Source organism: Haemaphysalis longicornis, unplaced genomic scaffold (assembly GCF_048455015.1).
Source record: "Haemaphysalis longicornis isolate Haplotype H1 unplaced genomic scaffold, Haemaphysalis longicornis Haplotype H1 scaffold_7, whole genome shotgun sequence".
NCBI classification, from domain to species: domain Eukaryota; kingdom Metazoa; phylum Arthropoda; class Arachnida; order Ixodida; family Ixodidae; genus Haemaphysalis; species Haemaphysalis longicornis.
In genome coordinates this window covers 136,927,848-136,954,085 of record NW_027526422.1, presented here as the reverse complement: position 1 = coordinate 136,954,085, position 26,238 = coordinate 136,927,848, and the positions used below count along the sequence as shown (strand labels likewise).

At 46.6% G+C, this 26,238-nt stretch overlaps 1 protein-coding gene across 1 annotated transcript; it reads right to left on the bottom strand.

The window, feature by feature from the left end:
- Nucleotides 1–1,920: 1,920 nt before the first annotated feature.
- On the bottom strand, nucleotides 1,921–25,379 carry LOC144147048 (uncharacterized). The gene is made up of 4 exons (XM_077679076.1): nucleotides 25,337–25,379; nucleotides 22,859–23,637; nucleotides 2,572–3,341; nucleotides 1,921–2,053 (listed from the first exon to the last, which is right to left on the bottom strand). Coding segments are annotated over exons 1-4 (1,554 nt in total). The 5' UTR covers nucleotides 25,340–25,379; the 3' UTR covers nucleotides 1,921–2,051.
- Between the last annotated feature and the right edge of the window lie 859 nt (nucleotides 25,380–26,238).

The window sequence follows — 26,238 nt, the reverse complement described above, 5'->3', positions numbered from 1 at the left end:
CACCTCATCATGCTACTGCGGCCTCGACCGGGACAGTCGCCTTCAAGGAGATGGTTGTTACACCCTCAAAGACGAGGAAGACGGCAGCGGCGTGTAGCGTGACGCACGAGCATCATCGATGACGACGAAGCTGGATGGGACACGCTGTTTGGCTTGTATTCTGCCGCGTTTCTCGTCGGCATCAAAGTCCTCATCGCGCCGCAGCTTCGACCGGGACAGTCGCCCTCGACCGGGGGTGATGTTATGGGACATCTACTTGGGCAATACCCCACAGCGCCATCACAAAAGACCCGCGACGACGACGACGAAGAAAGTGCTGGCAGACCCTGCGCTGGCTGTCTGATCGCCGCCATGTCAAAACTGTAGATAGATTCCCGTCCTTCATGGTTCGGCTCACCTGCTCTGCCACCACGTTACAATATCACATACTGTCTTAACATGCTTGCTGGCTGGGCGTTTATTTTAACCCCAAACGCACTTCTTCGAGCTTCTTTTAAGTGCGAATGCACTTTATAAGCGACCCTGAATTCCGTTGACCGCCATCCGTCCACATAGCAACAGCTGCGGGTGCGCGCGCTCCTTGTCTTCCTTGGCAACGGGGGGGAGATGGCACATACCCACGTGGGGGATTGGCCAGGAATCTCCTCGTCTTCCTTGGCAACGGGGGGAGATGGGCGCGCGCTGCCTGGCCGCTGACATGGCACATACCCACGTGGGGGATTGGCCAGGAATCGGGCGTGAGAAGGGCTAATGCACCCGCTTAAAGGAGTACTGACACGAAATTTCAAAGCTGAGATCCGCTCTAGCAATCAAGTACAACGACAACACAAATAGGTGTCTGTGAATAAATGCATCTTTCTTTCTTTGTAGTTGTGTGTGTGTGTGTGATCTCTCTTTCGCGAACATTACCGAACCGCGCAAATTCAACTCCTGCATTCGCACTTTCACATTCTTCCCCTCGGGGAAATGCGGGGAAATTTTTTGTAGTTTTGAGAGAGAAGGTGTCCCTAACGCGATCCATTTCTCAACCACGGGTGGTTGGTACTCTGTTGCGTGCCTATTTGGGTCATTACGCCTTGATACAAGTACATTAAGGCTTGATACTGATGTTTCTGCTTTAGCAAGATGTGCGCCAGAGAAAATGGTGATGGCCTTCGCTACAGTAAGTTTCAGAACCCCCCCCCCCATGCTGCTGTTCACTGCGTGTCCTAGTTTTAGACCACTGCATTCCTTTTTCCTGTCACTGGCACTTTTCGGGCCAAACTAAGCGAAACACAAATATTCGAAATATGGAACACGTCTCTAGTGTAAGAGTGCGATTTGAAAACGAACTCGGCGCACTCATATGATCAGGGAATTCTGGAACGTTCGAGCAATACTAAGATATGAGGCATTACAGAGACCAGCGAGCACATGAGTGAGCAGAAGCCTTAATTCTTTGATGCAACCCACTAAAGCGTTACTTTCGAAGGAGAACGGTTTGCGAAGCCTATTTTTCTGACTTTACACGGTGGGCAGATAAAATGAGCGAAACGGTCAGGTAATTGCTGTTTTAAATATCAGTTCTTTTCTCTGCTTTTTCTTTTATCTCAGAGCGAGTTTCTCCCGCATATTGCGCTGCAGTGAACAAACAATTTTTGGTGGCATTCAGCAGTGTATTTGTTTACACTCCTTCTTCGTCGAATCTTGATTTGTGTTTTCTTTTCATGTATTTAGAAGGGTATACGTTGGAACGGTGACTGAATATTTGGTTTTTGTCAGCAATCACAACGATGTTGTACTAGAAGTCTATGCCGATGCCGCCCCACCCTAATTGTTCTGCATCAGCGACAACAATATGTGGCTATTATACCGTTACCGTTGGCAATGAATCAGCAATAAAATAACATGAAAAAAATTGCAGGCAGGTGACGAAAGAGGGACTTCATAACTGCAGTACTTTATTGGTTCATCTCTCTCCTGCAATAAACGCAGAAGAAAAGACAGACCTTTTAAATTTGTTATATTAGCTATATCTTGTCGAAGACAGCAGGGGCTCATGAAAGAGCCATTTCTGAAAAAAAAAATAACACGTTGAGCACTACAATAAAGCATGTTTAGAATTATACGTTTTTGAATCACTTGACAAAACTGGCATTGTTTTAAAGGTACCCACTCCGTTCTGCGAAAGAAACAAATAACATTTGTGCCTGAATATTTAAGCTCGCAAAATTTAAGGGTACTGAAAATGAGAAGGTATTGAATTACATCATTTAGGTGTAAATTATAAAAAAATACAAAACCATTATCATATCCACAGAAAACATGCCTTAACAAACAAATGATTTACACGAGGTTAAAAGGCCGTGCTTTGAGTAAACAAGCAGTGGCAAAAGTAAATGCCTACGATTACCCCAAACTTGTTTTTCGTAAGTAAATATACACAACCAAGACCACGCGATACTGCGAAAAATTTGTACTGACACTGCTCTAGTGGTCTCAAGGTTGCAATGACCCTTATTTTAACCAAGATAAACTCAGAACGTCTTTCTTTGAGACTGTATCAGTGCAAACGATTTCTGAAATACTTACACTTCTTCTTGCGGAGGAGGGTGGTGTAGTCGAAGGGAGAGCCAAGGCCGTAGCCGTAGTTCAGACCATAGGCGCCGAGACCATGGCCGAAACCGTAGTGGCCGACACCGTAGCCGAGGTGGCCAACACCGTAGCCGTAGGCTGGAGCAGCGTGGGCGACGCCGTAGGAGGCAACGACTGGGGCAGCGTGGGCGAAACCGTAGGAGCCGACGACTGGGGTGGCGTGGGCAACGGTGGCCACAGCTGGAGCGTGGTGGACGGCGGTGGTGGTAACAGCTGGGGCAGCGGCGTAGGTGGCGACTGGAGCAGCAGCAACGACTGGGGCGGGGCGGACGAAGCTGGTCACGGCTGGAGCGGTCTGGTAGGTGGCGACGCGGGTCACGGCTGGGGCAGCAGCAACGACTGGTGCGGGGCGGACGAAGCTGGTGACGGCTGGAGCAGTCTGGTAGGTGGCGACGCGGGTCACGGCTGGGGCAGCAGCGTAGGTGGCGACTGGGGCAGTGGCCACAACTCCGGCGGGGCGGACGAAGCTGGTCACAGCTGGAGCGGTCTGGTAGGTGGCGACGCGGGTCACGGCTGGGGCAGCAGCGTAAGTGGCGACTGGGGCAGTGGCCACAACTGGGGCGGGACGGACGAAGCTGGTCACGGCTGGAGCGGTCTGGTAGGTGGCGACACGGCTCACAACTGGGGCAGCAGCGTAGGTGGCAACTGGGGCAGCGGCGTAGGTGGCAACTGGGGCAGCGTGGGCGACGGCGGTCACGGCTGGAGCAGCGGTATAAGTGGACACGGTCTTGGAAACAGCTGGGGCGGCAACGGCGTAGCTGGCAGCTGGGGCGAAGCCGTAACCCAGGCCGAGACCAGAGTATCCGACGCCATGGCCAAGGCCGTAGCCAAGACCGGTGTAGGCACCGTATCCGGTGTAGCCAGCGAAGGCGCTGGTGGCCAGGGCGAGGAGAACGCAGGCGCGGATCTGGGAATTGAATAAGAGCTGAGTGGTTGAACTTGTGCCGTAGAGAATAAACACATCGCCACTTTTCACGTCAAACATGGCAGGGAACGTTTAAGTGTCCAGATTTGATTGTGCTACTTATATGAAAATGACATCAAACCTGAATAACATGAAACGAAGGCAATTTTAGTTGGTAGTACCTTTTATCCCCACAGAAAATTGCATCGTTATAACAGATTGACCCTTTTAAGAGTGCACTGAAGTCTGTTGTAAACTTTGCTTCTTTGCAGCCACGTGTTAACGTTTAGTATGCACAGCAAGTTTTAAGTGTTTATTGATATACTTACATACAGTTTGAAACGAGAAATATCTGTCTGAATGTGTCGCACTTCTGTCACCATATTTCCCAACGATTCGTTATGACTGCACCATGCAAGTCCACTTGGCTAAATGTTCTGGATTTGAACAATGCTTAACCTTTGTAACCTGTGCCTACAAAAGAAAGGGTAGTTACTTATACACGTTAAAAACGGGGAAGTCTAGTATGGGAAGGCTCCAACCACTTAAAAACACGAAGGGTAACCGGCGTGACCTAATTACGCGTGTTGTTGCGGCGATCGTGACGGTCACATTGTGTTTTTTTTTTGCCTGAAATAGCAGTTGCCCTAAGCGCTAGACTTACCGTAATAATTTAAATTATCAAGCGCATTCTGCGAACTGCTAAAATGCATTATCAATAAGGTTTAATAATGTTTTTACTGTTTTTCGATCATCAATTTTTCTGCGAGGAAGCTTCACTACGCTAAATCTAAAAATGCGCTCGCGGTCATATTCTTCAATGCATGATTCACAGCTTGCATATGGAACTTGTACCAAATTTCTTCTGCCAAAACTCCGATGCCTAAAAACAACTTATTTCAAATATGAAAACCGGACTTTTTAGGGACACATTTTGCTCCAGGTGTCCACATCTCTCGAAGCTACGTCAAGACGTGGATAACTGGCAATTTCTGACAATGATATCCCTACATCATTGGTAGACGGTGAACAGACGTTCTTACCATGGTCTCTTTCAGCTGCTGTTGGTCCAACTGCTGACTTGACTGGCGTTCGGGCTTCTTTTTATACTAGGGGAATCGTCGCTGGGGCGGCTTTCGTTCTGTTACAAATGATGAGAGGGAAAAGAAGAAACGGAGAGAGAGAGTAATTGCACGTGGACATCCAACAAACAGTCGCGAGAAGATGGTAATACTCTGTTCTCGGCATTTCCCACCGCATGCCATTTGTATGTGGAAAAGAAAAGTAGTACACCCCGGTATGCACCAATTAAATAGGGGGAGGATATGTCGGTCTGCCTTGCCTTTCACAACGCCGCTTGAAATGAAGATTCTCGCGTCCTTGCTGACATTCCATTGCATCTGATACGAGTACAGTTCAGCGGAAGCCCAAGCTTCGCGGCAGAGAAGCGCGGCTACTGGCACGTGTCGAAGCGATTTGTTTCGCATCCTACATATCAAACTGGTTTCTGGGCTACCGAGCTTACGGTGTATTTAACAAATTGAGCAATGAATATCTCCTTCTGAGCTGATTTCTTGCTGCTTTTTTAATCGGCTCATTAGCAAGCTCTTTAGGCTACAGGCGTTGAGCAGGCGGCGATCTCGTTGTAAGGAAAAAGTGATGTTACAAGCTTATCACGTCCCGTTTTTGCGGCAGTTCGTACCATGTTGAGATGTATACGAGGACTGCCGAGGTCTTCTGAAGGGGACAGGTTAGTGACTCTGATCGCACCAACAAGCTCCCCTTACGTGCAACTACGCCAATCGTAGTTGTCACTCGGAATGGGACCGAAGTTAGCGGACAGGCAGCAGCGATCAGTACGGACGGATTTGATTTCAGAAATTTTGTAATGAGCGAATTATTTTAGTAGATGGACGCAAGGCGAACAATATTGCATATCTTCAGTGGACGCTATGGTGGTAAAATTTACTTGACCCTGCCGTTTGATCACTTTAATGGATTTTTCGTTTCATAGATAGCTTTTAATTACGTATCCTAAACTAAATAGACTGGAGAGATTGTCAAGGTTCTTACCTCATCCCAACTTGCATCACGTGGTCGCACGTTTGTGCTGAAAGCAATTAATAGTTGCTTCGTGGACATAAAGTGGTATGTAAGGAGCTTCTTAAGTTGTCTGTAATGAAAAGCCAAACCGGAGGGTTGTCATGAACTGTTTGCTTTGAATACTGAAAGTTGAGAACGATAACAATTCTCTCCAAACTTAAAATTGCTTAATTTTAAATATTTGGTTCGTGCACTGTTTTTATCCCTGTGACCAGCTTCCAAAGGTCCAAAGGAAACATGCAATGCTATGAATACTTAGTAAGTAAAGTAAGTCAGCTTGGTACACCACCGAAGTGTTATTTGTTTGTCTTGCTGTCGCAGAAATGTAATGTTGCATTCATTATGCTTGGAGAAAACGAGGCCTTTAGTTATCATATGATATATTGAAAGGGTCATATTTGAGTTTTTAATCCCGAGTAGTTCTCAGAATACTGCACGTATTTATCATCTCAATTTGCTACAATTATCCAGTACGAGCCACAATAATGCAGCTTCAATCTGGTACTCCTACACTGACTTGGATTGCATTGAATCCGTTGTCAAAAGCGCCGCGAGCAAGATAACAATATGTGAATGTTTCACTCCCGCCGTATGCTGTAGCCTGCACAACGTATCCGTTAACATGTCGGCAGGGGGGGGGGAGGGGGGTGGCGGGAGGAGTCATTCTACGAAGGAGGCATCGCCGAACATAAAAAACGAAAACCTAAAAATAAGACCCCAAACTACAACACAAAGGAATAGTAGCAATGAATGAAATAAATATTCGAACTGAAAATTTTTTTAGGATGCTTAAGTCTGTTTACGCGCATTGAAGGTGAAAGCTCAGTGGTAGTTTAAAACAACTTCTCTATTACGGCATCTTGTTTGCGTCTCTTCTTTGCGTTAGTTTTTTTTCTCCGAGATATTGCGGGAATAACGTCGACTCGCTTGTTTTCTGCTGCATCGTGTTTGCGTCTCTCTTTTAGCTTGCGTTTATTCCTCGTCAGCCCGAGGCCCGCACTATTCTACAAAGTTTCCCTTTCCGATTGGGAGCTTTGTGATTGTTTAGAAGTGGCCACATTGGCCCCTAAAAGCTCCAGGTTCCCAGCCAATCCCCCAAGGGCGTATGTGCCATGTAGAAAGGAACGGCAACAACGACAACTCTTTTTCTACCATTGCCAAGTGGTTAGGTCTGTGGAGTCCAGTTGCCGTCACAATATCTAAGGGTACATCTTCCACATCATCTGCAATCAAAAACCGTACGCCATATATGGTTGCAGTGAAGCTCTTTATGGACCATTCTCTTGAGGGTAGTATTTGCAGTGGGCACATGGCCTGGGCCCACAACGATTTGTCCACGAGGAAGACACAGCAGCACTGCCGAGGGAGCGCATCCTAATTAGTCTAAGCGGAGAAAGCTGAGGACCCTCTTACCAGTGGCTGCGAATGGTGGAACCCCTTACTACACTCGATCAATTTTAACAACAAACCCGTCCCACTACTGGATAGGCGATGTGAAAACATGTTTCATCTGTAAATATTGTTTCGTTTAGGAATATTGTGTGCTAAACAGAAACGAGTCATACAAAAGCGGGGATAGCTCAGTAGTAACGTAAGGGGCTCCTATCGGGAAGATCGGGGATTAAATTTCATCGTATCCCACAAGTTTTTATTTACTTTTTACAGCGGGGCCCATTTTTTTTTTGACCGAACCACGACAGTAACCAATGGTGTTTTACGGACTGGACACTTAAAGGAACACTGAAGTGATTGTGGGATTACTAGCGCAGATTGTATTCCGGAGTCCATAGGTCATGTTTAGACCACTCTGGGCACGTATACGCGAATTTATTTAGTAGAAAAGTCAATTCAAAAATGGTGTCCTCCTCTTTGCATCCTCGCAAATTTTCTGGGGAGTTTTCGTGTGACGTCAAAAGGAAATGACTTGGATTGACTGCGCTACTGCACGCCTCGCCGAGTACGTTTTATTTTCCAATAGAGATGGTAGATTGGAGTCGATGAGGGCCGTGGCGCCGGAAATTTCATCTGCGGGAATGCGCACCAGGGTGGAGGCCTCCATGTAGGGGGCACCCACTGGTTTCTTCTTTTGCAAACGGTCACCTCCGGATCAGCTCCAGCCCTCAAGGGTGGCACTTTTGTGCGAAATAGAGAAAAAAAACAGCAAACAAAAACAACAAAACCCAAAAACCCAAGGAAGATACATACATAAATCACAGGCAACGAAAAGACACAAACAACACAGCGTCAGTATGGGCTGGTGTAAGGGGGGCGACGCTCAACGCTGTATTCGCAAGGGGCCTAGGGTGAAAAACGGACTGATTTCTTACCCCCCACTTGGCTTCACAGAGCCAGAAAACATGTGGATTTACCACGCAGAAAACAGGAAAGTCTAGAGCAAAGGCACAGATGACAGAATAACAAATAAACTAACCCCACACATAAGTATCATGACGTAAAATATGAGTGAAGTGGTTAGTCATGAGAACAGTAGAGCATGGACAGTGGAAGTAAATAACTGCAAAGGGATGCAAACATAATTGAATCAGTATAAGGATGTTGGGTAGGTGGTAAAAGCAATAAAAGGTCGAAGACGACCAGTCACTAAAAGGCGACCGCCACCTGGCTAATGACCCTTAAAATACTGATGGTGAAATAACGAAAGGACAGCAATGCAAGGAGGAGTGAATTACATTCAGAGTCACATTCACAATCCCAGTCACCAACCCACTCGCTCCATTCAATCGCACTGATTCCAGTCATACTAAAGTCCCGCATACATGGAAGAATTAAAAAAAACAAAACAAAAAGGCCAATAGGGGCCTAACCACAAAAGTGGCCGCAAAAAATGCAAGTCATTAATAAAAGAATGGTAATGAGTGATTGAATAGGAAAAGAAGCTACTGTGATATTACAAGGAGGACTGCCCGGCCCCACACATGAGCGGTGATAAGTTTGGAAAAACGATTAAGGCAGATTAGGCTGCCTACCAAGGTCCAGGCTGCTAGCCAGCCCATATCCGCATCTGTCAAGCCAATTTCATGGGCAGCCCTCCTTGTTCCAGCACACACGAGCCCGCGCGCGCCGAAAGTGAGCCCCGAGACCTCGACGTGCTTGGGACCAATTACCGGGGCTAATGATGCGTACTTAGTTCTCTTTCCGGCATTCACGCGCTCGAGGAGACCGACGGTCGCGTCCCAAGCTACCACCGCGTCAATCACGGGAATTTGGTCCCGCAGCTCGAGAACGATGTCTGGCCGAAGCCTCGCACCGTCCCGATCCGTGATGAGGCATTCACTGGTGATGTTTGCGAAGGGTTACGCTTCCGAAGCTTTTCAGCCAGTTGCGACTCAATGAAGTTATGACGTCAGCAGCGCGGCGCCTTAACAAAGGTGCACTCTTGTAGGATGTGGAAGGCCGTCTCCTCCTTGTGTCCCGCAGCACCTACAGAGGCTCGAGTGAGGATTCGAGGCAAGTCTGTTGGGGAGGGTACGAGTTGGGAACAGGTTGCTGCGAGGGCGAAGAGACTTGATGAAATCCCTGTCCCCCATGTACCTTGCACCGGGCCGGAGCCACGTGTTTGTTCCCCACCCTGTCCCTCTCAAAGGAGAAGAGACTAGTGTTTTCGTACCAGGCCTTCCATGACATCCAGTGCACCTGTCGTGCCTCGTTCATGGCCCTGTGGAGCTCATCCGCATCCGTGATTCCCAGAGGACTGACCGAGACAGTCGGCCCACCGTTTAGTGCGCCGGCCACCAACGGGGCGTCGCAATTTGTTCGCTCAGTTGAAACTACGCCACGACACGTTTGGAAATGGAAGAACGTGGATTTCTTTAGTTTGTCAGTTTCTACACTGTATCAAGCTCCAAGTGCACGCCGCTCCACAGAAGCGCTGCACAAGCCCACATGCGACGTTTCCCTGACGGGTACACTAGTAGGAAGATCTACAGCCACTTGAAGGCGGGATAAGTCAGCGAAGTCAATAAAGGTACTAAGGAAATAAAATCAACTGAGACCTTTACCGTACAACGTAAACCTAGGGCGCAGGAATCACTTTTTTACGCTGGGTGAAAAAGATCAGCGGTCAGCGGCACGACTACGCATCTGCGAACGCTTTTCCGTCTAAGAAATGCAATTGCTAGACGTGAGATATTGTGGAAATTTGTGCGACGCTAACTGCACGAGCGCTACACACCAAGTAGTCAACTAAGCTACTTGAAATGCTAAAACGTCATAAAAGTGTAGACTGATTAGACGTTATATACCTTATATTTCCAGCGCCGCAGCACGGGCCCGTGGCCGAGTTGTCCGGAGCGCTAGGGTATGTTATTTTGCAAGTCGCAAGTTGGAATCCCGGAGGGTATTCTTTTTTTGTAACTTGATTTTATAGTTTTCGGCAGATGTTTTCTGTGCTGAGTTCACCGTTTTTGGGCCGTAACGTTCACTGCTCCACGAACGACTTCGCAGAACGCGCGCAGACTGACACTGACGCGCTAGCGAGTTCTCGTTGGCGTGCTTTTGCCATAAGCACCGACTGCTTGCAGGCAGTGGGCACAGGCCAGATTCAGCAGACCCTTGGCCTGGTGCGAACCCGCTTTTTACGATACAGGCATCAGTGAGGCAAGCTCCAAATATGAAGGAAATGCGCATGGCATTTGAGTGGCTGCAGTGACGCGGAGGGCGTTCATCCACTGCGTAGGCCTCGGCTAGTGAATGCTACGATTCCAAGCCGTCCTGGGAGGCTTATCTTAGGCATTTTACAGCCAAAAACATGGCATAAGCGCGTTATAACGACTAATGAGGTATCCAGAAGGCCCATCCGATGACGCCGGTTGTCAAGCATGTTGTTTTACAGAACCGAAACCGAAACTTGTTTGAATGCTAACCTTGGACATCGTCCAATCACGGTGCCACCTCCTCCCGACGTCACAGCGTTTAGTTGGCGCGGCCGCCGCAGACCGCGCATGGTAGTTTTTCTTCTTTCGAGCTTTTTAAAATATTTACCGACTTGTCAACCGGATAAACGATAAAAAGTGTGCTAATTTGAGCCAGTCTACGCCATGCAAGCACAAACGGGAGCTTGACAAATTCACTTCACTGTCGGTTTAAGGCCTTCACCTCAAAATTTCAGGATGCTGTGACAAGGAGTCAGAGAGTATATACTGTCATTAGGAGCTAGCGCAGAGGTTGGGCCAACAAATTCGCCCCCCTTTGGTTGTTGCACTGTGTTTTCTCCGGGAAAATGGCAAAATGCTTCATTGTCGTGTTGAGAGCAGACATGGAAGTCGGGTAAAGTTGGTCGATAGCTTGAGATATGAAAGTCGCTAACTGTAAGTGTTTTTTTTTATTTTGAGAAAAATTACCATCTTTGTCTACTCCACTTTGCGGGCTAAATACTGCCTTGGGGGGGGGGGGAATCATTCCCCTCTACAAGCTTACGTCAGTGGTTTTATTGAAAAAACGCACATACATCGTATACCGTATTTATTCGATTATAAGGCGGTCACGATTATAAGGCGAGGGGAAGTTTGGAGAGGGAAAAAATTGCCATATATACATGCTGAGCTTCGAGTATAATGTGGGGTATGTCTTTAAGTCTACGAAATTTGGGAAACCTGGCCTTATGTCTGAATAACTACGGCGTAAATCCCAATACCTTGAGATTAAAATGTACCGCGATAAGTGACCCGATATTTAACCCCGGACAAACTCTATTCCGCGGACGCTTCAGGCCAGGAGGTCTGATACGCTGGCCGGAGTAAAAACCAAATGTTCTGTGGGACGGTAGAAACAACTTGAGTGATAAGAAGTAAATAGGATATCTGACAATGCATTTAACGAATTTTGCTGGCAACTTGAAAGGTTTGACTCGTGTTGAAATCGATGTAATGGCTACAATTTCTTTTGCGCAGTGTTTAGCGTGCCGTTCGACGGCGCTCCCGTTCAGCGCTCAAGGCGTTACCATGGTGCTGTCCACCGGCATTCGAATTTTTATGTCTCGACTGGCATAAATTAGGTCGCCTGCAATAGTGGGATAGAGGTTTTTTATCTGCTCCGTGATACGGAAGCGGCGGATCGACACTGGCTCTTGCACAGTTTTAAAGCGCAGCATTCTTTGCCCAGTACCCCACAAGCATGACAGTGTAACGCCTTGCACTTGCACGAAAATGTACCATTGTTGGTAGTAACACATGTAATCGTTACAATAGGATAAATGAACGTAATAGGTGGAACAATATTTTGGGAACAAAAATAATTAGGAAAAGAATTACAAGAAGTAACTGAAAAAAAAAGCGGTAATCTTAAACATGTTCCTCGAAAAAATAAAAAAGCAGAGGCGGCTCGACACGGGCTCTTGCCAAGTTTTAAAGTGCAGCATTCTTTGCCCAGTACCCCTCAACCAAGACAGTGTAACGCCCTGCACTTGCACGAAAATGTACCATTGGCGGTAGTAACACATGTAATCGTTACGATAGTGTAAATGAACGTAATAGGTGAAACAATATTTTTAGCAACAAAAATAAATAAGAAAAGAATTACAAAAAGTAACTGAAAAGAAAGAAGCGGTAATCTTAAACAGGTTCCTCCAACAAGATAAAAAAGCTACAAAAGAACGTTTGACACGCGTCAAAAACATTGGGGAATACGGGCCCAGCCTGCAACGCCCTGTATTTTAACAAAAATCCAGAATAGGACAAAAGTAACATATTTCTTCGTTATATAGTCATGATTATGTTTGGGTAACTGGTGGAAAAGAATGTCGAAAATTCAAAAAGCTAGAAACAGAAAAAAGGTGTTGAGAAAAAAAAAGAAACTAATCAAAGATCGTTCTCTCATACATCTCTTCCGTACACGACAAGTAAAACAAAATCTGAAAAGAAAATGATACAAGCACGAATAAACACACTACCGCTTCAGGAATGTACACTCTTGGTGAGATTAAGGCAATAACCGCTATAATAGGGTAAATGCACATAACGGTCAAAAATAAACATAGGAACACTTTAATATAAAATTACATCCCAATTTCATTGGAAACTCATAAGAAAATCTGGATATAAAATAATGAAGACAATCTGTGTAGAATGATGCAGATCAGCATACAATTATCTCCATGTCTGTACCTTTTTCTGCGTAGTGTCATTTATATTTTGAGTGGTTTTGGTTAATTTTTGCTGTTCCTAATGATTTCTTGTGGTGTTGAGGTTACAGGAGGCGAGAGAGAGCAAAGCAGTGCCAGACGCTGCCCTTTCTTGCGTAACGACGCTGGTCGTTACCGTAGTTGCAAGTTTAGAGTCCCGTCGGACGCTTCTGTATACACAGCGTGTTTTGTATCACTCGTAACTTCAAAGATCTAAAAAAAAAATCCCGCCATCTCCACGAAGTGAATGATGATGAGAGGGGCGAAGCTAAAATGCTTATCGGTAAAACCGTGAAACATTCGCCCACACATCATATAAAAACTCGGCACGTCAAGCTTTCCACCGCTCTGTTGACAAGCCCGTCGACGAAATCGATGTTTGGGGTGGTTATGTAGGGCTTGTTTAGGACAAAGAGAATCTCCATGGATAAATTGGCGAATTCGGTGTGAGACACTTTAGCCACCTTGGCCGTCGCCTTCTGCGGAGCGTCTTGTGTCGCGTACCCCCGGTACGTGTCCTCAGCTCGCATGCTACGAACGACAACCTCTTCTTCTTTCTCTCCTCCTTGTTGGGTAGCAATGAACGTGTTGAAGCTTTTGACCTCTTCGGCCAGTCTTTGGTTGGCCAATTCCTAGGGGGATCCTGCCACAATCATCATCATCCCTCCGCGTATGGCAGCAATGAGGGACGGGACAGGGCCGAGCAAGAGTCTAGAGCTCGCAGGCGACGAACGACAACCTCTTCTTCTTCCTCTCCTCCTTGTTGGGTAGCAACGAACGTTTTGACCTCTTCGGCCAATCTTTGGATGGCCAATCCCTAGGGGGATCCTGCTACAATCATCATCAATGTGCCGTGTACGGCCGGGACAGGGCCCGAGCAAGAGGAGCTTCGCCCCTAAAAATGTTGCGCTCAACATGGGGGGGAGGGGATGGGGGAGGTTAGTGTTTACGGAAGTGCAGTGGCCTTTATTTTGCGCATTTTCAAGCAAGCTTGCAGACGTGTACCGACATTACGGATGTATAGTAGCCGCCAGAAGTGATTTGAACACGGGAGCGGTGGACGAAAAACGGTAGTGTGACGTGGTAGTTTGAGATGTTATGAAAAGGAGCTGAAAGCGCATGCGCGCAGGGCAAAGCGATCGCCCTACCACAAGTAGGAGTGGCTGTTTTGAAGCGGCTCCGACCACTATCCGCCGTGCTTCAACGCGCTCGCGGGGGTGCAGTGATGGCGCGGAATACAGATTCACGTCAGGGTGTAATTCGCACTCGTTCTCCAGTGAAGAAGCCGCGGTTAAGGCGCTAGCTGAAGCAGGGCAGAAAGAACGACGAACTTTGTCAGTTCCTTTCAGGTTCCTTTAGGTTACACCGTGTGGTGCTGCATGCCGATGCAACAGAATGAATTCGGCCAGCGCTTCCATGTTCCTAATACTTCTGATTGCCCCTCTTTATACGTCGAAAGGTTGGGGCTGGAGGAACATAACAGTGCATTGTGAGCGGTGATTTCGGCGGACCGGACGGGCTGTGAGGAAAAATGGTATGCAAGGCTTGGAGTACTCTAACTGTCATTTGAAACACATGCCTTTGTATGGTGTTCTGACATCAACGATAATATGTATACTCATGTTGAAATTGCACTCATATGTGTGAATACATGTAAAAGTGCAGCCATTAATGCAGAATTGTTATAAAGTGCAACTACGAATTTCTGATACAATTATGTTAAGTTGCGGCAGGACGCGTTTACACGCACAACACAAGTTTGCCTAAATGCAAAATTTTGGCTGAAATACGTCTTTGAAATTACATCTTTAAAATACGTCACTGAAATGTTTCAGGGAATGGGTCTGAATGTAATGAGACGGTAGTTCTCCGGTAAACGACTGCTAGGTGATTGATTTGCGGGAACCACTTTACCCTGTTTCCAATCGCCAGGTACGCGTGAACACTGAAAAGACTGGTGAGAGGTCTTGGAAGGAATTAGTGATGAGTACAACTCCATAATTTTAATTTTGTCTAATTAATGGCTTCGTAACCCACCGAAGAAGTTTTCAAGGTGCTAATTAAGTCTTCTAACTCCTAACCAGCCTATTACAATAGAATCCACAAGGGAAACGTATCGCTAGGGGAAGCTAAAACGGAAGACGGAGAATATTGTAGAAAATCTGAACAAAATACACCGTTCAAAAGTTTCTAGCGTTCGTTATTTGGAACAGGTAAGCCACAGTGTGTTAAATGTAATACCTCCTTGTTATCGCTGCCTATAAACGAAAATTTTCCGGTATTGTTTTGTAGCTAAAGAGACGGGTAACATTAAAGTGTTTTCGCATTAGTAAGTTCAGGGACGTTTTCGACTTTGTGGGAATCGTGGAGAACTTGGTCCCACGATCCCGAGCCGGCGCGCGCTTTCGGAGAGACGCTTTGCGCGGAAACCGGTCCGGCGCTCCGCTGGTTCTTCGGCGTCCCCCGAGAGATGGCACCACCGGTCCGTGCGAGGGCATAGGCACGCGGGCGGCGCGAACGTGTGCGCGCCGGGGATGGAGAGTCTCGCCGGTGACCCGGTTGGGGCACGAGCGGCGGAACAGCGCGGCGATGTCGGCGGATACATGTATCTCAGGTGGTAACTATTGTTTGTCGCGCGCCGTGAGTGCCTGCCTCCCGTTCGTGATCACGACCCGGACGGCGTGATTCGTGAACGCCGTCGAGCCTTGGGCTAGCATGGTTTGGGATTCCCCAAATAAACGGCTGTGCTTCGGCACTACTGCCTACTGTGTTCTCGTATCGGCGAACCTCGCTGGGCTGCCGTAGGTTGGAGAGCCCGCGTGGTTGACACGCCGGGAGCTAGCGTTCTGGCCTACCATAGAGTGCTGGCGAGGTCCCCGAGGAACCCCTCATATCCCACAACTTTAGCGTTTTGGTATGGAGACCAGCGATCAGGTTGGTTACCCTCTTGGCGGGGCGAAACAATCGTTTTTTATTTGCGTAGGCGTTCAAGTGCGCCTATGAATGATGACGACCGAGGACTTGTGAAGACTTCTTTTGTGGAACGTAGCGGGGAATTAAGTATAGAGGTTCATTTTCAAAAAAGAGACGTTTCTGGCTCAAAGTACTAACATCCGGCCCATATGCAGCGCGCGTCTCCTTCAGCGGGAAGAATACAACGAATATCGGGCCGCAATTTCAAATCTCGAGTGAGGATACACCAATCTACGCTAGCCCGGTGTTCCCGGTCGTCGTTACAGAAACTATTAGGACAAGTCATGGTGCACCTCAGCCAGCGACGACTGCTTTTTTTTTAATGAGAAACTTTATTCATAAAAACACGAAGTATGTACATACACTGTTTGGACCGATAGCTGCATAGGCTAGTGGCCGGTCCAATATAAAATTACAAGCAATTCACAAGCAATTCACAAGCACTTAAACGTCAGAGCGTAGAGGGCTCAAGAAAAATTGAGATGTACACAGGGCTACATGTCATACAACTGGAAAAGTACATATTCACAGATAGACCCAACAAATACAACAGAAAATATTGTCACTAAAAAGATGATTCACCTAGCAAGAGTTTCCGATAAAATTTCACAAGACTTGTAATGCTGTTTAGCGGCCATCTTCAAATTTCTCCCTGTTTTCACCTCTATCGGAAGGTCGTTCCATATTTTGACTCCACTGAACTCGATCAGGCGTTCACCATATACATTGTTACATTTGGGAAGGTTGAAATTGAAATTCGAGGCTTGCCTTGTACTACGAGAGGGTAAGGTGAAAGGGCTTAATGGAAAGGGAGAATTGGTGTTTATTATATTGTTGATCACGAGCGAAATTTTGTAGTTACGCAAGGACCAAAACGACAGTACGTGATTATCATGGAAAACGTTGTTTCTGAAAAGACCTGAATCAGTTATCAACGCAGTCAATGCTCGTTTTTGCCTACGAAGTAAAGGCGACAGGTAGGTTTTATACGTTTGCCCCCAAGATTCACAACAATAACTGATATGTGAATGACAGAATGCATAGTAGAGGGAGCGTCGTACATCGTACGGAAAATAATATCTCGCCTTAAAGAGCGCGTGGCAACCAAAAGCTAGTTTCTTGCATGTGCTATTTATTTGTTCTTTCCAGTGTAAATGACAGTCAAAAATTACTCCTAGGTATTTGAAATGCGATACTTGCTGTATTAATGAGCTGCCGAGAGTAAGTGTAAAATAATTGTGGGTGGTATTGTACCTAGAGTGAAAAATGACGTACTTAGTTTTGTCTGCATTAAGTGTTAAGCGGTTTTCAAAAAACCAAGAGGATAGGTTTTTCAGCTCACTGGTTATTCTGGTTTGAATTTCCTGAAGAGATGTTCCGGAAACAACAAGAGCGGCATCATCTGCGTACATTATTATTTGTCAGGAGGAAAGAGCCTTAGGGACATCATTTATATAAAGTGAAAACAATATGGGACCCATAACAGAGCCCTGTGGTACACCGCAAGTTATCTCTTTAACGTCTGACAAAAAACCATTACTAAGAACCCTTTGCTTCCGGGAGGATAAATAGCTATGAAAGAATTTAGGTGTGCACTCTGTAAAGCCATAACTTTCTAATTTCTGCAGCAAGATTGGATGATAAACCGTGTCAAATGCCTTTTTAATATCCAGAAAAACAACGACAGCTATGTTATTCTGATGCATCGCGGAATTGAGAGCCTGTGATAAAGTAAGTACGGCTGTTGAAGTAGATCTATTTTCTACAAAACCATGCTGCTGGGGTGCAATAATATTATTTTCTTTAAGAAATTTTTTAACCTGTTGCGCAATTAGTTTTTCGAAGAGAGTGTTGAGCGCACTCAGTACTGATATGGGCCTGTAACTACCTGGTTCGTTTGGATCTCCATCTTTGTATTTGGGGACCACTTTTGCAACTTTGAGTATATCCGGGTAACAGCTATTTTCAAGGGAATGGTTGAACAGGTGGCATAAATAAGGACCAATGATATCAATGTTTTCTTTTAAACACGCATCTGGATGCCATCAAGACCCGATGCTTTATTTACTGCCATTTTACTGACACTGGCTCGCATATCCTCTATAGAAATGTTATGAAAACCTAAGTTATTATTTACAGTTCTGGGTGCAGGAGTAGTAGATAACTGTAAAGGAAATTTCCGGGTGAGGCCAGAACCAACATTAATGAAGTACTCGTTAAAATTATTAGCAACGTGTTGGGAGATATCTTTGGGTGTGACTTTGTTTTGTCGATCTATTCCAATTACGTTTTTGACAATCTTCCATAGTTGTTTCGTGTCACCTTTGTTTTGTGTAACCATTTTTGCGTAATACAGTTTCTTCGATTTTCTAATCATTGCTACTGACTTGTTTCTGTAGTACTTAAACTGCTTGCGGTAATACTCATTTGTTTTGTTTCTTTTCCATCTGTTGTAGTACGAATCCTTACTCTTCAGAACAGCAAGTATGTCTCGAGTTATCCACGGGCACACAGGGTCTTCATAGTTATGTTTGACGCATTCACGCGTAGATTGGGTAATTACATTTGTGATGTAAGAAACAAAATTTTCAAATTCAATGTTTACATCGTCACTACCCAGGTTTTCAAAATTATCACGCTCAAGTAGTTTTCTAACACTCACATAATCAATACGAGAAGTTCGCTTCGGGTGACTTTGAAAAGAGGGTCTCATACAGGCTCGTGATCAGAACATAAATGTTGGGCAATGATCGGCAACAACGACATCGCACACACCGGCTCGCAAATTCATATCTAAGCTGCACAACATGTGATCGATGAGAGTGGCAGATTTACTGGTAATTCGGGTTGGGGAGTTAATGACATTTTTTAAATTGAAAGACTGCAAAAGGAAGACATAGTCACTACAATCGTCCGATGAAAGATCAATATTAAAATCACCGCAGACTACGATGGGATTCTTGGTTGTCGCATGTGACATCAAACTGGTTTCCATTTCAGAAACGAATTTTTGCACACTAGAATGCGGCGGACGGTAAATAACACCAATTATGAGGCCACACTGCAACTTTACAAAAAGGGCTTCAGTTGCGTCACTGCTGTGTTTCTTAACCTCAGAAGCGCAAAAGGGAAGTCCAGTTTTGATAAAAAAGGCTACGCCACCACCGCGTATAGTGCTGCGCCTAGGCATCGATAGCATTCTGTAGCCTGGTATAAAATCAGATTCACCTCCCTTCAACCATGTTTCTGTGACGGCAATGACGTCATATCGAAAAGAAAACTGTGACAGGTAAGCAAGAAGATTATCGGAATTTTTACGGATACTCCTTACGTTGCAATGTAGCATAGATAAATCATCAAACGCAAGCCTAGCTTGCTCTATTTCGGAAATGGTAAAAGTCATCGGATTAAACACCTCTGTTCAGGTCTTCTGCGCATGTCACATGGAGTACTTTTGTTTTTTCTGCTTTCCGCATTAGAATTTTTCCGTCGGAAACCCAAGTGTATTTCCAGTTTTTTTCTCGCTTCGCTGCCAGAGCCTTTCCTAGTACTAGCTTATTCGCAGGACAAAGATGTTCATTGATGAAGATAGGATCATTTTCCACAAAACCCAGCGCAGATGTATTAAGCCGGCATTTCTTGGCTGCTAGTAGGACACGGTTTCGGTACTTCAGGGAGGCAAACTTCACAATGATATTTGATTTAGTTTTATCTTTTGTTGGAACACGGTGTATAACTTCGATGTCTGCTTCCGTGATATCCTCTTTCAGCGAGGAGCAAATGGCCTGCATCGTTTCTAGGAGATTCTCATCTTGTGTCGAAGGGATGCCCTTAATTTCCAAATTAGTTTTCCGACTGTACTGCTGGAGGTCAACCACCTCACTCCTTACCTCTTTCAATTCTTTAACAAAGCGGTTGTTTTCCTGCTTAAGGTGGCGGTTGTCCTCTTTTACAGAGGGAAAGTTTTTTTTAAGTGATACTTTTTTTTTGCTTCCAAATGGGCATTCGAGAAACTGCGCTGTAGTTTCTTCAACCACGTTGGTTGAAGGTATTGCTACGCCTATGCGGCTGTAACTTGTCTCGAAGCGCGTAATGACGGCTCTCAAGCCCACGCCCAGCCCGGGCACGGTCTTTTTTTTTTTTTAGCCTAGGTAGGGCCCGCATGTGTGTGACCAGGCCTGGTCTTAGACGTTGAAAAAAATTTGTTTATTATATTTGGTCGAGTGCCTTCGTAGCGGGAAATCAGAAGGAGCATCTAGTCTGTACAAGCACGCCCTGAATTGTAACGCAAAAAATAAGGGTTTAAAAGTACGCGTTGTTTAGCTCACACCGTCTGCAGTTCACGCCACATGGGCGTAATAATAGCTCGTATTCTTACACGAGAGACAACATTACCTTTGATGACCAGACTCTTGGCAACTTCATGGCGTTGTTTCGGTCACAAGTTGGTATTAATGGAATTTCTTGCTCTCCATTTGAATCCACGAGTATGTGTGTGCGTTGAAATATTTTCCCTGGAGTGGTTGTTAAGCGGTTGCGCTTCTCTAGCACGTGAGTTTGATTTCCAGCCATGGCAGCCGCATTTAGATTGGTTCGACATCTAAAGCACACGTATACAGACATAGATGCACAGCTCCAGGATGGCTTAATTAATTCCTTCCCCGTTAGGGCATTCCTTGTAACCCTATCTTTGATATGTTATACACCAAAATATAAAACCTTGTTGCAGTACATGAAATGTCATTAATGTTACAGTATATTGACTATCAGCCCTTGCAAAACACATTTTTAAAACAATATGTACAACTAACATCAAGAAGGTTGTAAAAGTATACTCAGAATATTCAATTTCATGCTCTTTTCTGCACTTCACGTCGGAACTATTAACGGCTGTGCCTATAAATTCAAGCCCGAGCCCGGCCCGGGCCCGTGGCGTCGAGCTCGAGCCCAGCCCGGGCCCGCAGCACTGAGCCCGGGCCCGGCCCGGGCCTGCCGATAATCGACTTCGGGCGGCCCGGCCCGGCCCTCGGGCCGGGTCGGACCCGGGCTTTCGGGCCGGCCCGGGCCCGTGCAGTGCTCTAGCGTGGCTAAAAGCCTTCTCGGCTTGCGGGCCAGAGTTAAGTGACTTGCTGTTCGTCCCCGCAAACTACGTGCGAGGTAAGTGCCGAATTTACGACGGGTGGGAGGAGGCAAACAACCGATCGCCTGTCAATGGCGGTTCAGACTTGCAACGCATGTGGGATGCCGTGATCGTCCGACACGCATGGATTGTTTTGAAGTTGAATAAAATGCATGCGTCGAACCCGGGCATTCGGTTCAGGGCGTTCTCTGCGATTGCACGAAAGTGCCACGGGGCCTAAACGCTTTCTTTATGGAGCGTACCCAGGTAAGAGAATATTCATGTCGCGTTATGGCCGTGTTGCATTCAATACTAACGGGAAAGCGTTTGTTTACAATTGTTTGGATAGTCGTAAAATGTCCGAGTACTCCGGCCCTCCGCTAGCAGATCAGCCGGCGATTAATTTCGCAAAACACTCCACAGATGGCGCCGTAAGCATTAGCCTGTCGCTGCGCAAAACTGATGAGACGCTCTACTAAAACTCCTCTCGCGGTGTTCACGTAGCGCGACGCAAAAATTTAGCATTTACCGTACGCAAAGGCAACAAACGCTGTACTAAAACTGTCTACTGAAGCGATGCGCGCGGCGAGATCTGTAATCTCCTTTCCTCTGCAACGCGCATGCGCACTGTTTCCACGCGGCGCCGTTAGGATGCTCTAGTAGTAGCTCGCGAAACGCGCTCCCGTGTTCCCACTAAGTGTGACCGCGATAGTACGCTAATAAGGCTATCGCTCTAAAAGAAATATTATTGCGCAACAATCTCATCGCAGAGTTACTACTTGATTAGAATTGTGAGGAAGTAACACAACTTTGAACACAATCCCATTACTTCTCAGGGATCATACACAAGCATGCTTATCGCACCATGTCGGTGGTATAAAGACAAAATCTATAAAGGGTGCGCTAACTGCAGCATGAATCAGCAGCCAGAAACACTTGAGTGGATGACAACAGTGGACAGACTGGTAAAGTCATTTCGTTTATTGACACACATCACTCGGGTCACAGTAAGGGCACCAAGACAGATGATGCATCCCTCTTGATTTGTTAAGCCTAATCGACTTCGTCGATTACTGGCGTGATTGTCAGGAATGGTGTTTCTGAAAATAAGAAATAATACCGCGTTTATTATTGGCTCACAAACTATTATGCAGTATTACCTTTGTATTTTCATTCATCTATTGGTATGCCTTTTTGTAGGTTCGAGCAATGCGTGAGAAGCTTCAATACCTTTTTTATCACTCTGTAAAGGTTGCGCCTAGTTAAAATTGAACTACCTGCTGAGAATTCTTGATAATACGAAATAAAGACTACATTAAAATATAGTTTAATTTCACAAACCAAGGGAGAGTATTACAACTAGAACACGCAAATTAAGTGTGACTGTGGGAGAGTTGTAGTTTGGCATTTCTCATCTCTCGGCTCTTGAATGAACACTAAATTTATTGCTTCAGTTTTCGAGACGCCGTTAATGGTTAACCAAGCATTGACCTCCAGAAGACGCGGTCAATACGCGGCAAGGAATGTTGGTCGGTTCAAGACATAGCACTATGCCTTACTTCGTTTTGCTCTTAGCACTTCCAAGTTCTTGTCGTAGCACATGATGAAAAATTCTGAAAAATTTGCAACCTCTCAGGCGGTTCCAAATACGAGAGCCAGATTGACTGAAAATGCTCAAACGATTTTGTGATAATTGTAATACCTACCACTCCTGCGCTCATGCTTGTAACTACAAGAGCACTCTTTCCCCTGACGTGCTCGCCACTAGGAGCCTGAGAGAAAAGGGATGAAGTACTTACACTTCTTCTTGCGGAGGAGGGTGGTGTAGTCGAAGGGAGAGCCAAGTCCATAGCCGTAGTTCAGGCCGTAGGCGCCAAGACCGTGGCCGAAACCGTAGTGGCCGACACCGTAGCCGAGGTGGCCAACACCGTAGCCGTAGGCTGGAGCAGCGTGGGCGACGCCGTAGGAAGCAACGACTGGGGCAGCGTGGGCGACGGTGGCCACAGCTGGGGCGTGGTGGACGGTGGTGGTGGCAACAGCTGGGGCAGCAGCGTAAGTGGCGACTGGAGCAGCGACAGCGGTAGCGACTGGGGCGGCGTGGTAGGTAGCGACGCGGGTCACAGCTGGGGCAGCGGCGTAGGTGGCGATTGGAGCAGCAGCAACGACTGGGGCGGGGCGGACGAAGCTGGTCACGGCTGGAGCGGTCTGGTAGGTGGCGACGCGGGTCACAGCTGGGGCAGCAGCGTAGGTGGCGACTGGAGCAGCAGCCACAACTGGGGCGGGGCGGACGAAGCTGGTCACGGCTGGAGCAGCGGCATAGGTAGCGACTGGGGCAGCGTGGTAGGTGGACACGGTCTTGGTGACAGCTGGAGCGGCGACGGCGTAGCTGGCGGCTGGGGCGAAGGTAGCGACTGGAGCAGCAGCCACGACGGGAGCAGAGCGGACGACGCTGGTGACAGCTGGGGCAGCGGCGTAGGTGGCGACTGGGGCAGCGGCGTAGGTGGCCACGGCTGGAGCAGCGTGGTAGGTGGACACGGTCTTGGCAACAGCTGGAGCGGCGACGGCGACGCCGGCGGCTGGGGCGTAGCTGTAGCCGAGACCGAGACCGGAGTAGCCGACACCATGGGCCAGGCCGTAGTTGGACAGGCCGTATCCGGCGTAGCCAAGACCGCCATAGCCGAGGCCGTAGCCAAGGCCGTATCCACCGAAACCGGTGTAGCCAGCAAAGGCGCTGGTGGCCAGGGCCAGAACAATGCAGGCGCGGATCTGCACAGAAAATGTCCAACACAGCGATTGAAGTTTGGGAATGAATGGATTAATGCTTTTTGGAAGAAACACTGGGGAGGCTGTGCTTGTCATTGATTGCTTCACAGTAGCCAAGCTGGAATTTTACTCAATCAAAATTTCCACCTCTAAATTTCGCGCTGCTAGGTATGATCAGCCATGCTGATTAGGCAAGAAATCGGTGCGGGCAATTATTTTTTTTATATTTTTGTTTTTACTTACTAAAGCCGGTAATCACAGCTATGGGAGAAGGGGGAAAGGGGCAGTGGAGAAAATATTGGGGTAATAGGTTGTGATTCAAGGTACTAGGGCACTGGATGTGCAATAAACGAAATGGGTAAATGGTAGCACGGAACAGAACCAAGACAAAAAGAAACAATAGAGAAACGAGGGAGAAAACAGTCAAATGCTATTTATCGCTCACATGAATTCATTTTCGGCCATTGAAAGCTTGTGTAGCGGTAAGCTACTGCATAGTTGACTGTTCGTGTAAAAAAAGCTGAATTTGATTTATTAATACGGTTGTAGAAATTTTTCATACGAAAAGTGTGTGATAGTGGAGAGTCGAAGGCCTGGAGCACGTTAGGTTCTTATCTTCTTACATCTCGTAAGGGGAGATGATGATCGAATGAAGGAGCTTCAGCGATTCTTTGCTCCGCCGTGGGGAAAATGTTCGTAGGTTTAGAGTGGGTGAGGCTGGCATAGGTGGTAAAGGAAAGTCGTATCACCGGACAATGAGTCTCTTTTTTAACCACTCAAGTTGGTTGATTTTACACTTGTTGCAGCTGTTCTATTTAAAGCTCTCACATGACATCACCACTGCCTTTTCTGGTGCACAGCTCTCAGCTGTGTCCGCGCTGTTCGAGATAAAATCAGCAGATAAGGTCCCAGCTTTCCACCATGGAGGCAGTGCGCCAGTATGGCAGCTACATTGACTGCAGCGCACGCCATGTTTTCAGGTAACGGGCGCTCGAGCCTGGAACGGATAAGCGTTTTAGCACAGCTAGGTAGTTTTCCTAAGCGCCCAGGATAACGTACGGTGGAGGCAGCCGATGGACGACAATCGGTATTTTGTTCTTTTATTCTTACAGTACAGTGCTCTCAACAACAGCTTTCCTCCTAATTACATGGAAGTTATTTTTTATTGAAATAAATTTGTTGGCCTACGGTATTGTAGAGACACAGAGTGTCCGCTGTAGATCTTTGCTCATACAAATTGGCCATGTAAATATCTGGCCACATTGAGATATCAGAATTGAAGTTTCCTATGCCATTGTATGCGGTAAGGGGACTTACACAAGGAATAATTAACTTATCTCCGAGCTTTCTCATTTCCTTGGGGCCACGTAATCAGAGTCAAAGCTGAGCTATCATGACTACACAACGTTCTTTGGAATTACGTCCACGCAGAGTTTTTCTTTTTTTAAGGGAGGTATATCCGGTTACAACTAATAGCCACCGCATAGTATTAGAGGTTTATCTGACCTAATATGACGCCTTTGGAAGAGGAATTATAAGCCTCAGGACAGCAACGATAAATTGGAGGGTACACTTCAGTGGGATTCCAAGATTCAGTGGGATTACAAGAGTAGAGTCCCGAGAAACACTGATGCAAGTAAGGTCTTCTGAAGCACTTTGCAGTATAGAAAAGCAATGATAGAGCACCAAGACACACGCTTACCATGATGTCTTTCAGCTGCTGTTGGTCCAACTGCTGATTTCCTTTCTGCTGTAGCCACTTTATATACGGATCGTCTCGTGGGTGGTGCTGCGGTAATTTCTCAATAAGATGACAAAAAATAACAGGAACAAAAAAACGAGCATATTTGTAAATTCAAAAGAGAGAAGCCGGGAGGAAAGGATAGTGCAGAGCGATTGCGTCATTGTGCTTGCAGTGCATGATAAATAAGAGGAAAGAAAACGCAGAAATGCCGTGGCTTATGCGGCTCGAGTAATGCGGATCCTGTCGGCTGGCCTTGACAGCATGAGGTCTCGTTTTGAAGAATGTTGCGCTTGGTGGTGACGGGCGATCGGATCTGGTTACAATACAGTTTAATAAAAGACACGAAAAAAGTAAGACCAATGAAAGTGGGGAGACTGGGCGTACGGTAGGTGAATGCTTTCATATGGCACGTTCAAAACCGGCTTATGGACTCCCGCGCTACGCGAAGTCCAGAAAGATCATAGGTATGTACACTGCTTTTTTGAGCCACTCTATTTCTCCAACTTTTTGTCGGGTGAGCGTGCGTATTGAAAGAGCGTTGATCACAAGCTATTCGCGTACAGGAAAATAGTATTAGAAAACGATCACGTTTTCCGGCCAGTACGATGGGTGCGCCTTAGAGCCGGCCACGTGGAATTCCAAAGTTTGATGACCAGGACACGGCCGCTCGATGGAAGACCAGGACATGCTTGCGCGGCAAGCATGTGACCGGCATATAGTCACTTCATCGGCAAACGCGATTTGAGGTGTTCAAAGATTAAAAAAAAATCATAAACAAAGAGCATGCACTCTTGGGTAAAATTTAAGATTGCTCTTAGAGATTTTGAATAGTGTTTAGTTAGACAAAGCCTTCTTTCGAG